Source organism: Leuciscus leuciscus (assembly GCF_965113295.1).
Source record: "Leuciscus leuciscus genome assembly, chromosome: 1".
Lineage (NCBI taxonomy): Eukaryota > Metazoa > Chordata > Actinopteri > Cypriniformes > Leuciscidae > Leuciscus > Leuciscus leuciscus.
The window spans coordinates 40,264,791-40,279,969 of NC_138725.1; the positions used below are offsets into that span (position 1 = coordinate 40,264,791).

Here is a 15,179-nt window from a genome sequence, read left to right on the forward strand (position 1 = left end):
CTCTGAAGTCTCACACACACCCTTCAGCTGTATCAACATTATAAAAAGAAACACAAAATACAGTCAAATAAATGTATGGCATTTCATTTGTTAAATCATTGAAAATAAAATACAAAGAAAAGATACATTTTTACATAACATCTTCCATAACAAACCTTTAACCCGTCTATTCCAATAAACAATACAGTTTGGCCTGGAGACAATGTGTTTTTGAAATAATGAACAAATAGTTGTATTAACATTTAAGACTCCGGGGGCAAAACAAAGTTTCCCAATTGCAGTATAAAAATAAATCAAAGGAAGAAAGAGGCAATACTGGTTTGGTTCTGAATAACGCCAAGACTCCTGTGGGAATCACATCCCACAATATAAACTCTCCTGGTGTCACTGGAATTTATGGAAATCTAGAAACTCAGAATAAAACATCCCTTCTTGATTTAGTACTTGATCTTCTTCATCTTTCAAAAAATAAGGATTTAAAAAAATACAATAAAAATAACTTATTGTTTATAAGAACAATAAAAAAAATTGCATCATCAACACCGTACATGAGTGTGAATCCTGTGATATCCGTCCACTACAGACATTATTAACTCAGAACACATTATTATGAGACTCATTTAGTCCTTCAAGAGCTTGACAGTAAACATCAACTGTGTATACAATGGCTCAGACTGATAACATCTCAATATTTAGTTTAATAGAACAATAAAAACAGGGTTGGAAAGACATGAAAATGTTTTTTTTGGGTGAACGATATTCATCCTTATAATAAAAGAATGAAAATGAAGAATACAAGCGATTACTTAAGAATATATGAATACATGAATAAACTTAAACTCATCTATTCATCTGTGTCGGATCAGAAGTTTGGACTCTACTAATTCTTTACACTATCCACATATAAGTCATGAAAACTGAATAACACAAATGGCATTGTGGGAATGATACCGTGAGCAAAACGTTACACACACTGTAAAAAATTTGCTGTAGTTATGCAGCTGTTTGCCAGTAACTTACTGTAGATTTAAATTGATGTTATTTACTGGCAACAATTTGTTCAAAATTAAATGAACATTAAACATTAACAAGTCTTTATCTTTAAACCAGAAATCTTCATCAACCTTTTTCTGTTTTTTTTCCTTCAGATTTTGGTTCCCAGAATGCTTTGCATGAGGCTGTTATTTTAGTTTTATTCTGTAAAGATAAAGACTTGTTAATGTTTAATGTTCATTTAATTTTGAACAAATTGTTGCCAGTAAATAACATCAATTTAAATCTACAGTAAGTTACTGGCAAGTAGCTGCCAATAATACTGTAATTTCTACAGATTTTTCTAACAGTGCACATGAAAATGTCTTATATTTGATCTTGTTCTTTGATTCCAGCTTTACTCAATCTGGACATTCATCAACAAACACCAAACACTATTGAGGGAGAAACAGTGAACTGTGCGATCAGCACTTCATGATGACTTTCATTCACTATCTAGTGGAGATGAGGAGGTGCTGATGGAGAACAGTGATCAGTGATCAGATGAACCCCTCACACACACTTCTGTGTCCACATTTATGAATAATAGTTCATATTTGTGGCTGTTACACTTATTGTATTGTATTTCCTTTTATTTCACTTGATCATGTAAATTCATTCACTGAAGTCATTATTAATCATCACAGATAATCAGTGGTGTGGAGTTTTCATTCCACCATCCCCCCAAACCAACATATGGATAGAGTTTCTCATTAAAAGACTGACCAGTGTAAGAGTAGATATGAGACATGGACTTCACATCATAAAAGAAGACGAGACCCTGATCATAATCCACAAACACCCCGATCCTCTGAGGCTTCACTCTCAGAGAAAGAGAGACAGGTGAAGGGTCACAAGCCCAATAACTCTCATTCATCCGTCCCACAGTCCAGTATCCATTATCAGAACTCAGACTGATCCCGCTCCTGTTACTGGATTCTCTGGCCATTCCTAAATCCCACTCAGTTTGATTCTTCACCTGCACCTCAAAGTAAAAACACCCTGAGGAGAATCCGTCCTTCCCGAGAACACCAAGATAATAATCAAACCTGTGTTTTCCCTCATCCACTGTGTTCAGTCTGTTTCCATATTCCACTTGTTTCCCATCATGAGACACGATGAGACGTGGATGAGCCGTATCAGCATCCAGAGTCACATTCACTGCAGAAAATATTGAAAAGTCTGCTTTACAGATGAGCATATAATAAAATAAAGAATTATATTTTATAATTAGGAATCATGGTAACTTTAGAACAAGATAATAAATAATAAAAATATTGCATTAATTGTAAACTAGATTTAAATGTTTGTAAGCAAACGTTGAAGTTGGATTGAGATAACCTGAACAGAAAGTCTGAAGTAGTTTAAAAAGCTTTAAGTTGCTATCGGGTGTTCTGGGGTTTTGCTATGAGGTTGCTAGCGTGTTCTGGGTGGTTGCTAGGGTATTTTGGTATTTTGGCTTGCTAGGTTGCTAGGGTATTTTGGTATTTTTGCGGATGGTTGCTAGGCATTTGTCTGGGTGTTGCTATGCAGTTGCTAGGGTATTCTGGGTGGTTGTTAGGTTGTTGCTACTATGGTAAGTAGCCTACATGTAACATATGTAACGAGAATGCTGTAAAATAACGTGTTACCCAAAATTCTTATGCAAGAATAGTAAGGATATCATCCTTGATCATTTAGTATATGAATCATTTGATTGCATTTATGCAGTGCATTATACCAAACACTCAAAAACAAACAATAATAATAATAAATAAATGTTTGACATGATGATGAATTTAAAATAAATACTTATGAATAGATTTTACTCACCTGTGTGTGTTCTTAAATGTGCGACAGCTAATTATGAAACAGAAAGTATGAAGTTATAAAGGGTTCATAACAGAATTCATCTTTAGATCAATAATGAGATCAATCATTTTAATCACAGCTTGAAGAGCAACAAAATCCTAGAAGACTTTCCACAGTTTATACTGTATATCCTATAATAAAATATAATGAATAGTATAGACATATAAATGTACTGTATTAATTCAGTGTTTTGCAAAATAATTCAAAAGTAATTCATATTTTAATAAAGGCAAATAAACAAATTCACCTTTTGGTAGAATAATCTCCTGACTTTGTAAAAGTGTATCACGTTCTAAAGAAAATCAGAAATAGAGGAGAAAATAACATTAGATCTGTACAGCAGAATCAAACTTTACTGCATTATTTTCCTGTTATCTCTGTAAAGCTGCTGTGACACAATCTGTATTGTAAAAAGCACTATATAAATAAAGATGAGTTGACATTGAAATTACAAACAAGTTACAATCATTAGTTGTGTTATAGGCTGTGTTAATATCACACAAGTACATCAGTGAATGAATAAATATACATTATAAACAACTGATAACCATTTATAGGAAACAAGATATACACAAACTAAATAAATACACAGTCTGTTAAGTAGATATTTTATGGCTGTAAACAGACTTTAAATGAACAATTAATTAATAACTTAATAAAGACAGATTCACCATGTTGTATTCGGCTCTTCTCATCCTGTATTCGGCTCTTCTCATCCTGTAGTGTCCTGTGCTTATTCTGTAGTGTCCTCTTCTCATCCTGTAGTGTCCTGTGCTTATTCTGTAGTGTCCTCTTCTCATCCTGTAGTGTGCTGTGCTTATTCTGTAGTGTGCTGTGCTCATCCTGTAGTGTCCAGTGCTCATCCTGTAGTGTCCAGTGCTCATCCTGTAGTGTCCTGTGCTCATCCTGTAGTTGATCGATTGCTGAAGAAAATTCAGGATATAAAGAAGAGAAAACAGCATTAAATATATAGCTGATATACATACATATATTTTATAGTATTATTACATACTTTCATAGTGTTTGAGACAAAGACATTTTCCTCAGAACTTCACATCATCAATGAACACGATGCCAATATCTGTCTTACACTGTCAACACTTTACTGAACTTCTTTTTACATGGACTCAGTTAAGCTGGATTTACTTAGTATTTTCAACCCCCAAATTTTTGTTATATGAACTTTTGTTTATAAATAACTATGAAAGTATTTGTAAATAACTAAGTAAAGAGAACTTACTTTTTAAGTTTTCTATAACAAAGTTCATGTCCAATTGACCTTATTTGGCTTATTTTCTTAGTTCAACCATATACATAATTATTTTATTTCAAATGTTTCAGTTGACAACTTTTTTTTTTACCATTTAAATTCTTTTCTACAGCAAATAATAAGCAATCTGATGTCAGCCATTGAAACATACAAACTACAAATAAAATAAAATAAAATCAATTAAATCTCTGAAGATCAAAAACAACTCCACAAACACTAACCACATTCACTTTCCACAAGTGTATAAAAGCTGTTTCTGAGATTTAACAGAGACTGAGCTCTATGTTGATTTCTTCTATTGAAAACTACTGTATCATTTAGACTCACACATCTAACAAATAAACATATAAATCTCAACAATGGTGACAATGAACAGAAAGCTTCATGCTGCAGTGCATTCTGGGTGCACCAATCAAAACTCATCCATGGATCCCAGCATGCATTGTGACATGAATTTTAGCAGCTTGTTTTGTGATGTTTGGAGTTGATCTGTTTATCTGAGTATCTTGTTGATTGTCATCATGGTTGAGGTTTGTATGATGAGTGTTGATGTCTAAGTGTGTCTAAATGACCAGTTTAAATTTATTGAACAAAAGACGTTGTTTCAGAGAATCTCCGTATTGTGTGAGAGTAAATGCATTAGTTGTCATTCTATCACAGCTGAACTGGTTTAGCTAAAAAAAAAAAAAAAAAGCATTTTTACAGTACAGTGTCTCGACCTCTTTACTACTGCATTTGCTTTGAAACAGTGATTTAAGCTGTAATTTAAATAATAAATAAGCAATTGAATGTAAAGCAGACAAACATCTGCTGATCTACTGTACTTTATCAGTGTGTTCTCAATTCAACACTATTGCAATTGGGGGAAAAGAATTCATTAAAAAAAAAAAGTCAAGGGTCAAGTGCTCAACAACAGCAAACAATAATCACCATAATTGTGACCACCAACGAAACATTTAATAAAAAAATAAATAAATAATCAGCGTTACTGTAAAAACATTTCACTGTAAATTTGCAGCAATTAACTGGCAGCAGCTTCTCCTGCAAAGTAAAGCAGTTTTTACTGTAAGACAATTGTTGCTTAAAATATTCCCGTGAAGTGAACCAAAATAAACAAAAACATTAAAACAAGAAACATCAATTTAACTCAACTCTCTTCAGATAACTGCTAGCTAACAACAGCACACATATGAACTAATATAATTAGCAAACAGCTTATCACTGCGTCAGCAACTACACAGTTACTGGTTTAAATAAAGCAACAGGCAGAATAACATCAGTGTTTCATGATCTTCTGCTGGACTGAAGCACAGACTCTTAAACACAATGACCCACAAAACTCAGACAACAGAAACCCTTTAAATCCCAACAGAACATTGATGAGTAAATGAGATAATAAAGTGCTGTAACAAGCAGAATCACTGAAGGAAAGAGAAACAACAAGAACAGAAAAGAGACGAGATGAGCAGAAACACAAGAACTACAACTGACTTCCAGCCATTACACATCATTACATTTATTACTAACCAGTTTTACTTTATTCTATGTCAGAAGCTCTTATTGAGAAAAAGCTGAGGTTTGACTTTTAATTGAAAATGTTTAGTTCAGCTCGTGACCCTTGACTTTAACATAATTTTTTCTCTGGCTGCTTTAACTGTGTGTTTATAAGGGACTTTATGGCAGAAAAGAGAGAAAATGTGATCAGTGAATGCAGATTGTTATGTATTGATAATGACATAATCATCTTGTGGTCTCTTGATTCATTGTTGATGTCTGTCTCTAAGTTATGCAGATGTTCAGAAATAGAAATGAGTAAAACATGTAAAAAACTATCCCCAGGCTGCCTTATTTATTTACATAAAACAATTATTAAATAAATGTAAAAAAAAATTATAGATTTAGTATACTATTACTACTATATGTAGAGCCAATAGAATGGACAAATAGAAAAGCATATTAGTCCAGGGCCAAATGGCCTATTTATTCATGTACAGTTGTAATAAAAAGTAATTGTTTCAAGAGTGTTGTCAACATAACACTTGTAAGTGGTTTAACAAAATGTTTCTATCATGTATTTTGATATTCACCCACTTTCAGTCAGAATGTCAGAAAGTAGCTCATGCATGGAATGTTGATGGATTTTGACAGTTTGACAAGGTTTTGTCAGTTTTGTGAAAAGATTATTGGTTCAGTTGACTGGTTATAACAACACTACCAACTATGCAATCTTCAATCAACTTCCATTGAGTTCCAGGGGTATTAAATGTAAGTACAAAATACTTTTTCTCTTGTGCTTGTGAATTGGTGGGGAATAGTAGAAGTAGCTAATGTAAGCTTGGTGTTTTTAGCAGGCTAGCTACTGTAGCTTGCAGGTTAAACAGTGTAACAGTAACTGCTACAGTGCAGTCAGGGCTCTCAAGTGTCACGTGACAGTTACTCATTTCGGTCTTTTGTCACGCCCTCTCGCCACACATTGTATTTATCACGCGGAAAAACTATTTATAATATATTTAATATGCCGCAGCGCCCAAAATGTCTCTGGCCGCGCCAGTCTCATTATGGAACCGGCAGGAATCAATCGCTGTAAAAATAGAGAGATGAGCAGAGCAATTGAACCAACAATCTTTTCACAAAACTGACAAAACCTTGTCAAACTGTCAAAATCCATCAACATTCCGTGCATGAGCATATTTGGGTCCAACATGGATTTTTGTATGGCTGACATAACATCAGAAAGAGTCAACGAGTATTTATGGAAAGGTCAAGTTTCAAGTACTCCTTGGCCAGAAAAAAATTCAGTATGTCAAATATGGACTTTTGTCAGGATGATATAACATCCGAATATATCAATCTGAATGTATAGTGTAATTCTTTTAGGGCTCTTTGGCCAGAAATATGTTCAGTAGGTCAAAAGGGGACCTCTGAATAGCTGATTTATCATCAGAAAGAGTCTATGGGCCCTATTTTAACGATCTGAAACGCAAGTATCAAGCGCGAAACGCAAGTAACTTTGTGGGCGGGTCTTGGGCGCTGTTGCTATTATACCGGCGGGATAAATTACTCTTGTGCCCGACGCAAATCTAAGTAAAACATGTAAAAAACTATCCCCAGGCTGCCATATTTATTTACATAAAACATATTAAATAACAAGAAAACAAGAACTTTGGATGAGTCTCTTGATCTCATCCAGTGTTCAGTCCAAACAAAGTGTTACATTATTAATACACTTAAACTTTACATTATTAACACACTTAAACTTTACATTACCATCACTGTGAAACTACAGTAAGACTACAGTAACATCACTTAGACTTAGATATAACTGACATCAAAAATCAGCCCATGAATCTCAACAATGGTGACAATCAAACAAATAATAATACTCTGAACATCACAAAACACGCTACAGAAAAAGTCAACAAGAAAAAAAAAAAACAGAAAATGGCAAGACCATTCAGCTGTATAATTTATTCATGCTGCAATACATGCTGGGAGTTTTGTACTATGCTGGCACCCAGCATGCACTGCGACATCGATTGTCACCATTGTTGAGATTCATACGCTGATTGTTGATGTCTGTGTGTGTTTAAGATATGCAGATGTTCATAAATAGTAAACTATCCCCAATCTGCCATGTTTATTTACATAAAACATAAAATAGCAAGAAAACAAGATCTTTACCTCTGTTTTTATGAGCGAACACAGCTATCAGTATTCCAGCAATCACAACGAGCACAACAAAAACTGATATCAGGATGACTGACGTCCTCCAAGAAATAAACCTATTATCTGCAAAACAAAACAGTAAAGAAGCACATTGTGTAAATCAAACATATTTTACAGATGTGTTTACATGTTCACTTCTGAATGACACATACCTGTACACATTTGTATCAATAATGTTGATACAAAACTGTATTATAAACATAATGCTGCCATTACCTTTAGCTTCACAAAATAAGCTGATAATCATTCATTCTTTTTACTGCATCAAAAATATCATGAGAACATAACCGAGAGTAACAAACGTGTCAGTGCTTACTTGTGGTGTTCATCAGTGTCTCCAGCATGTGATGTCTCAGTTTGACTCTGCAGTGAATCTTGCCACTGTGATATACAATGATGGTGTGTTTGACACTGAATCTGTCTGTGTTTCTGTGTGTCTCTGTAGTTTCTGAACTCAAACTGACTCCTTCACTGTCCAGCCACTCAAGATCAGGTTCAGGATACCAACCTTCAGATTCACACTGTAGATGAAGCCCTCCTGAATGATCAAACCCATCTACAGTGATCACTGGAGGACTTCCTACAGCTGCAGATCAACAAGAACATTCTGTTGTTATTCTGGCTTTTTTTAGTTAGTTTGTTCAGTGAAAAGAGCATGCTAGTTCTCACTGGTTTCCTCACCTTCAACTCTGACATCAATAGTGGCGTCATCATACCAGGATTTAGACTGAATAAAACACTTATAAAGTCCTTCATCAGAGTCTTGGACTGTTGAGAGTTTGAGTGATGCGTTTCCTCTCTGTAGTTCTTGATGGATTAGTTTTGTTCTCCCTCTGTAGGACTGAATCTGATCTGTGTTTCTGTCGTCATGATCCTCATAGAGATGCACTAGTGGTGAGTCTTTCAGATCAAGTCTAAACCACTCCACTCTCATGTCCACAACACTGATGTTGGGTTTGACTGAACAGGGCAGAGTCACATCTTCACCAGCAACAGCAAATACAGGATCTGCAGGTCCCACTACTGTATACTGCTCTGTTACAAGAGAAAGAGCAGATCTGAGTTACACATCCTAAAGGTTTTTACTCTAATGTTGTTCCAGACGAACAGTGATGTGTAAAAGTATAAAGTATTATTCACAATGATGAATAAATTACCTGATCTTGAATCTGTAATTCCACTAACAAGCAGGAGAGTCAAACAAATGAACTTCATCTCTGAGACACAGATGCTAGAAATAAAATATGAAAAAAGAGAAAACATTACAGAAAAGTGTGTCAGCATACATGCTTTTTTCCTTATAATAATACTTACACTTAACTTTCTGTCCAAAAGCGAGATACACATTTACAATCACTTTCTGTTAAAAGAAAACTGGTTTAACCGGATCAAGACAAAACAGGATATAAATACACAATGTGTATCTACATGTACCACTTATAAATACATATAAACACGTTGAAGGTTGTTGAATCATGATTTCATTTTCAAAAATGCAAATATATCTATAATTGTGATTCAAAAACCTTTCATTTATTTACAAGATTAAGTATTACATGCATTAAACCTGTTGAACGCTAACATGGTCCTCAAGTCACACTCATGCCAGACTTCAGGTAAATGTGTTTCTGATTCTTCCATGACTTACCTTCAACTCAACATTCACTGTGTTCAAGAGTGTCTTAATAAATTGTGTCCATATGAAAGTTTAGTACGATCGTAAGGAGATCCTTCCTGGTTTATTTCCACTTTCTCTTGTAACACCTGAACAGACACAGTCCCTCCCATCATTCAGGCTGATAAACCTGCTGTAGTTTCTTCTGGCACACAGACTGACATTCCTCACTTTATTCAGATTTGAAATATGGCAGACATGTTACATGGAATTAAACGAAAATGTGAACACGAATGTGGATGATGACACAATACGCATCCACAAATATAGGGAGAACTGTGACCCCACTACTGACAATATACCAGAAATACATTTCAAAAGACAGTTTATCACATATAAAATGTATTCAGAAAAAAACAAAAAACCATCAAAACCTTCATTATAATATAAATCTCATTTAAAATTTTATGTAAATTTTAAATAAAATAAGTTTAGATAATAGAACAACAAAGGAGACAAAGTATCACAAAGTTTTAGACATTCATCAAAATGAATCGATCTAAAGTCAGTTTGCAAATCGTTACATAAGTTAAGTGTATTTATTGCACTCGTTTGCTGGAGCCAGTCTTTCTTTCTCATCACATTAAAAAAAAACTTAAAGATGAACTTAAGTCATTTAATTCTCATTGAAAAAATCTGTTTTAAAATCATGCACTCCCACTATGACTCAAATCAATGAACTAATTGTTTATATTTTCAACAAATCAAGACTGACTATAACAGAGCATTTCTACAATGTTGTTGCATGATGTCACTGACGATGATTCATGCCGTTAGGCGTCATTAACAACACAACATAAAAATGTGTGCATCTTTAATATCTCTGCTAATGTACAATAGTTTCCAAAATTATTATCAGTACTAACATATGGTATTTGCTTTTTCTCATTGGTCTTTCTCACTTCATAACTTTTGGCCTCAAATACTTCAAAAACCAGAGGAATATTATGGGTGAGTTGTAGGCTATGTGATGATGGCAAAACATACAGTTTTATTTTCTTATTTAAAGCATAATCTTAACATATTTATGTTTAAAGGATATGGAAGGCATTTTCTGCCAAATTTAAATAAATAAATTAAATGATTAAAATTAAAACCAGATTAACGATTTCATTACAGAAAACAGTACGCAAAAAATGTGACAAAATTGAGAATGAAATTAAATGATTTCATTTTCACAGCATTATCCCTGTCAAATTGAAAAATAAAATGCAATTGGTGATTTCACATTTCATTTTCACTACAGTCTCGAGGCAAGACTGCCAATATTAAAATGAAAAGCCAAACGTGAAAAAGAAACTACAAATACAGTTTTTACAATGCTCTTTAGTAACGCTCACGCAATAGTGACACAATTCAAATACAAATGTAAATTTTCGTTTTCATTTTAATTCCTCTTTTATTTCACAGTTTTCATTTTCGTTTTCATTTTCAAAGACAACCTGCATGCAAATTCTATGTTAATGAGTGGGTGTGGCTTATTCTAGTAACGGCGCTGAGACACGCCTTCTGTAAAGCGAAGTCCTTGACGTCCCGTGTGCATGATTTGAATGTGTGAAACGAAATTATTTAAATGTGATTATATTATAATCGAGATGACGAGATATGGCGAAATCTGTTAGTGAGCTTTTGCGGGAAGCTGCCGCAACATTAGAACATGGAAACAACCAGCCTGACCATGTTAGTTATGATGTTAGACTCAGACTAGACCATAATCGACGATGAGGTTCATTCATGTATTAGGCTGTTTTGGAAATTCAACTATTTGGGTGTACAAAGGTCTTATAGTAACACAATTTCTACAACAATTATAGCCAGACATTAATACCCGCTAGCTTTAACCGAGAACCTCGGCCAATGTGTCACAGGTCGGGGTGGAGCGCCAGCGGGCCGCCCACCCCTTCGCTTGCATGCCGCCCCTGAGGAGCCGGCCGTGGACACAAAGGAATGGCGGACACAGCATTCAAAATAAATATACGCTTAATTAAATAATAAAAACAATACAAAGTCCCTTCCGCATCCTCTTTTCTTCGGGAGCAGGTTCTTCCAGCATCAGCAGGCTCTTCCAGCATCAGCCGGCTCTTCACTAGCCTCAGGCTCTTCCAGCATTAACAGGCTCTTCCAGCATCAGCAGGCTCTTCCAGCATTAGCAGGCCCTTCCGGCATTAGCCGGCTCTTCACTAGCCTCAGGCTCTTCCAGCATTAACGGGCTCTTCCAGCATCAGCAGGCTCTTCCAGCATTAGCAGGCCCTTCCGGCATTAGCCGGCTCTTCACTAGCCTCAGGCTCTTCCAGCATTAACGGGCTCTTTCAGCATCAACAGGCCTCTCCAGCATTAGCCGGCTCTTCACTAGCCTCAGGCAGAGAGTGGAAGATACATGTAACTCACAGCGTTAGCAGATTCTTCACTGGACTCAGACAGAGAGAGGAATGAATACATGTAACTCACAGCGTTAGCAGGGTCTTCACTGGACTCAGGCAGAGAGAGAAATGGATACGTGTAACTCACAGCATTAGCAGGCTCTTCACTAGCCTCAGGCAGAGAGTGGAAGATACATGTAACTCACAGCGTTAGCAGATTCTTCACTGGACTCAGACAGAGAGAGGAATGGACACGTGTAACTCACAGCATTAGCAGGCTCTTCACTGGACTCAGACAGAGAGAGGAATAGACACGTGTAACTCACAGCATTAGCAGGCTCTTCACTGGACTCAGACAGAGAGAGGAATAGACACGTGTAACTCACAGCATTAGCAGGCTCTTCACTGGACTCAGACAGAGAGAGGAATGGACACGTGTAACTCACAGCATTAGCAGGCTCTTCACTGGACTCAGACAGAGAGAGGAATAGACACGTGTAACTCACAGCATTAGCAGGTTCTTCACTGGACTCAGACAGAGAGAGGAATAGACACGTGTAACTCACAGCATTAGCAGGCTCTTCACTGGACTCAGACAGAGAGAGGAATAGACACGTGTAACTCACAGCATTAGCAGGCTCTTCACTGGACTCAGACAGAGAGAGGAATAGACACGTGTAACTCACAGCATTAGCAGGCTCTTCACTGGACTCAGACAGAGAGAGGAATGGACACGTGTAACTCACAGCATTAGCAGGCTCTTCACTGGACTCAGACAGAGAGAGGAATGGACACGTGTAACTCACAGCATTAGCAGGCTCTTCACTGGACTCAGACAGAGAGAGGAATGGACACGTGTAACTCACAGCATTAGCAGGCTCTTCACTGGACTCAGACAGAGAGAGGAATGGACACGTGTAACTCACAGCATTAGCAGGCTCTTCACTGGACTCAGACAGAGAGAGGAATGGACACGTGTAACTCACAGCATTAGCAGGCTCTTCACTGGACTCAGACAGAGAGAGGAATGGACACGTGTAACTCACAGCATTAGCAGGCTCTTCACTGGACTCAGACAGAGAGAGGAATGGACACGTGTAACTCACAGCATTAGCAGGCTCTTCACTGGACTCAGACAGAGAGAGGAATGGACACGTGTAACTCACAGCATTAGCAGGCTCTTCACTGGACTCAGACAGAGAGAGGAATGGACACGTGTAACTCACAGCATTAGCAGGCTCTTCACTGGACTCAGACAGAGAGAGGAATGGACAGCTGTGATTGCGAGTGAACAGCAGAAATAATTCCCACACTCACATTTCCACCACACACTGTAAGGTTTCACTCGTGCTCATTTCCACAATAAAACTGCAATTCAACAGACTCAGTGTACCAAGGCTTCCGCCCGCAATCCAGCCGAAGTTTTCTCTGGCTCTCTCATCTGTCTCTCTCGTCCTCTCTCTCCCGCGGCCTCCCGCCGCGGCCACGGCCGCTCACGTGCTGCGCGTCTCACCTCTCATTCTCGTCGTGTCCCCCTCTGCTCGTGCCTCTCTCTCCCGCGGCCACGGCCGCTCACGTGCTGCGTGCCTCACCTCTCCTCGAGCCCTCCTGCGCGCCTTCCTCACTGCCAAAGTGTCCTTTTATCAGCCACCTTCCTCCTCCAGGTCCCAATCACCATCCTGTATCCTCCCCTCTCACACCTGCCGCGAGTTTTCCTCAAGCCTCGCCCGCCGCCATGACACTCACGCGGGAAACCGGAACCGTCCCGGTGTCACCGCGGAAGCACTCCCCAGGGGAAACACGCTCTCAAAAAAAAAAAAGGTTCCCGCCTTCGTCACCCCGTGACAAATGTTTCATATTCGCGTCGTGCCTAACAACGCCCTTCAGCCGTGACTTATTCAGATACAGCACTAGCCTAGACTAGAGTACCTTATTGATTTTATAAAAAAACCACGCAATACTTGACCCGAAACATATGTATCTATGCAACTATCATGAAGTAAAATGAATCACTAAAAGCCAATTCCTTCCGCTGGAGAAAAAAAAAATAGTCCCTGACCATAAAGCAGCAGAAGAAGTTACATTATTTCTCCATTAGATGGAGACAATGACTGTCTTAATGAGTGAGTCAGTCAGTCAGTAGAGAAGACTTTTGAAATGACTCAAACTTGTGATCACGGAGAAGAAAGACGCAACTGACATGACTATAGGCACGGACAACCCCTATTAACTGTTAAAGGTACAAGATATCACACCGGACATTCAAACGGATTTTTTTTTATGAATATAGCACTGACCTGAAGGAAAATGCTATATCTAGCCTACTGTAAATGCAGGTACACTCGCTTTCTCGATCTCATCCAGAATTTGTTACTGGAAATGAAAATCAGCATTGTGATTCTTTTTGTACACAAACTTAAAATAAGCAAAAGACACGTAACAGTTAAACAGCAGACAAATACAGGCTAGTGCTGTAGTATCTGAATAAGTCACGGCTGAAGGGCGTTGTTAGGCACGACGCGAATATGAAACATTGGCCGAGGCTCTCGGTTAAAGCTAGCGGGTATTAATGTCTGGCTATAATTGTTGTAGAAATTGTGTTACTATAAGACCTTTGTACACCCAAATAGTTGGATTTCCAAAACAGCCTAATACATGAATGAACCTCATCGTCGATTATGGTCTAGTCTGAGTCTAACATCATAACTAACATGGTCAGGCTGGTTGTTTCCATGTTCTAATGTTGCGGCAGCTTCCCGCAAAAGCTCACTAACAGATTTCGCCATATCTCGTCGTCTCGATTATAATATAATCACATTTAAATAATTTCGTTTCACACATTCAAATCATGCACACGGGACGTCAAGGACTTCGCTTTACAGAAGGCGTGTCTCAGCGCCGTTACTAGAATAAGCCACACCCACTCATTAACATAGAATTTGCATGCAGGTTGTCTTTGAAAATGAAAACGAAAATGAAAACTGTGAAATAAAAGAGGAATTAAAATGAAAACGAAAATTTACATTTGTATTTGAATTGTGTCACTATTATTGCGTGAGCGTTACTAAAGAGCATTGTAAAAACTGTATTTGTAGTTTCTTTTTCACGTTTGGCTTTTCATTTTAATATTGGCAGTCTTGCCTCGAGACTGTAGTGAAAATGAAATGTGAAATCACCAATTGCATTTTATTTTTCAATTTGACAGGGATAATGCTGTGAAAATGAAATCATTTAATTTCATTCTCAATTTTGTCACATATTTTGC

At 37.3% G+C, this 15,179-nt stretch overlaps 1 protein-coding gene across 4 annotated transcripts; it reads right to left on the reverse strand.

Annotated features, from left to right (window-relative positions):
* Window positions 1–205: 205 nt before the first annotated feature.
* Window positions 206–9,689, reverse strand: LOC309507153 (butyrophilin subfamily 1 member A1-like). Of its 4 annotated transcripts, none has more exons than XM_082181268.1 (9): window positions 9,528–9,689; window positions 9,037–9,110; window positions 8,561–8,909; window positions 8,196–8,465; window positions 7,835–7,942; window positions 3,555–3,806; window positions 3,131–3,175; window positions 2,845–2,871; window positions 206–2,193 (listed from the first exon to the last, which is right to left on the reverse strand). In XM_082181268.1, exons 3-9 carry the CDS (start codon window positions 8,811–8,813, stop codon window positions 1,667–1,669), a joined length of 1,482 nt encoding a protein of 493 aa, XP_082037394.1. In that variant the 5' UTR covers window positions 8,814–8,909; window positions 9,037–9,110; window positions 9,528–9,689; the 3' UTR covers window positions 206–1,666. The 4 variants fall into 4 exon arrangements, with proteins under 4 accessions (XP_082037394.1, XP_082037392.1, XP_082037395.1 ...); XM_082181266.1 differs by having other exon boundaries at window positions 8,561–8,914; window positions 9,528–9,685; XM_082181269.1 differs by lacking the exon at window positions 8,196–8,465 and having other exon boundaries at window positions 8,561–8,914; window positions 9,528–9,686.
* Between the last annotated feature and the right edge of the window lie 5,490 nt (window positions 9,690–15,179).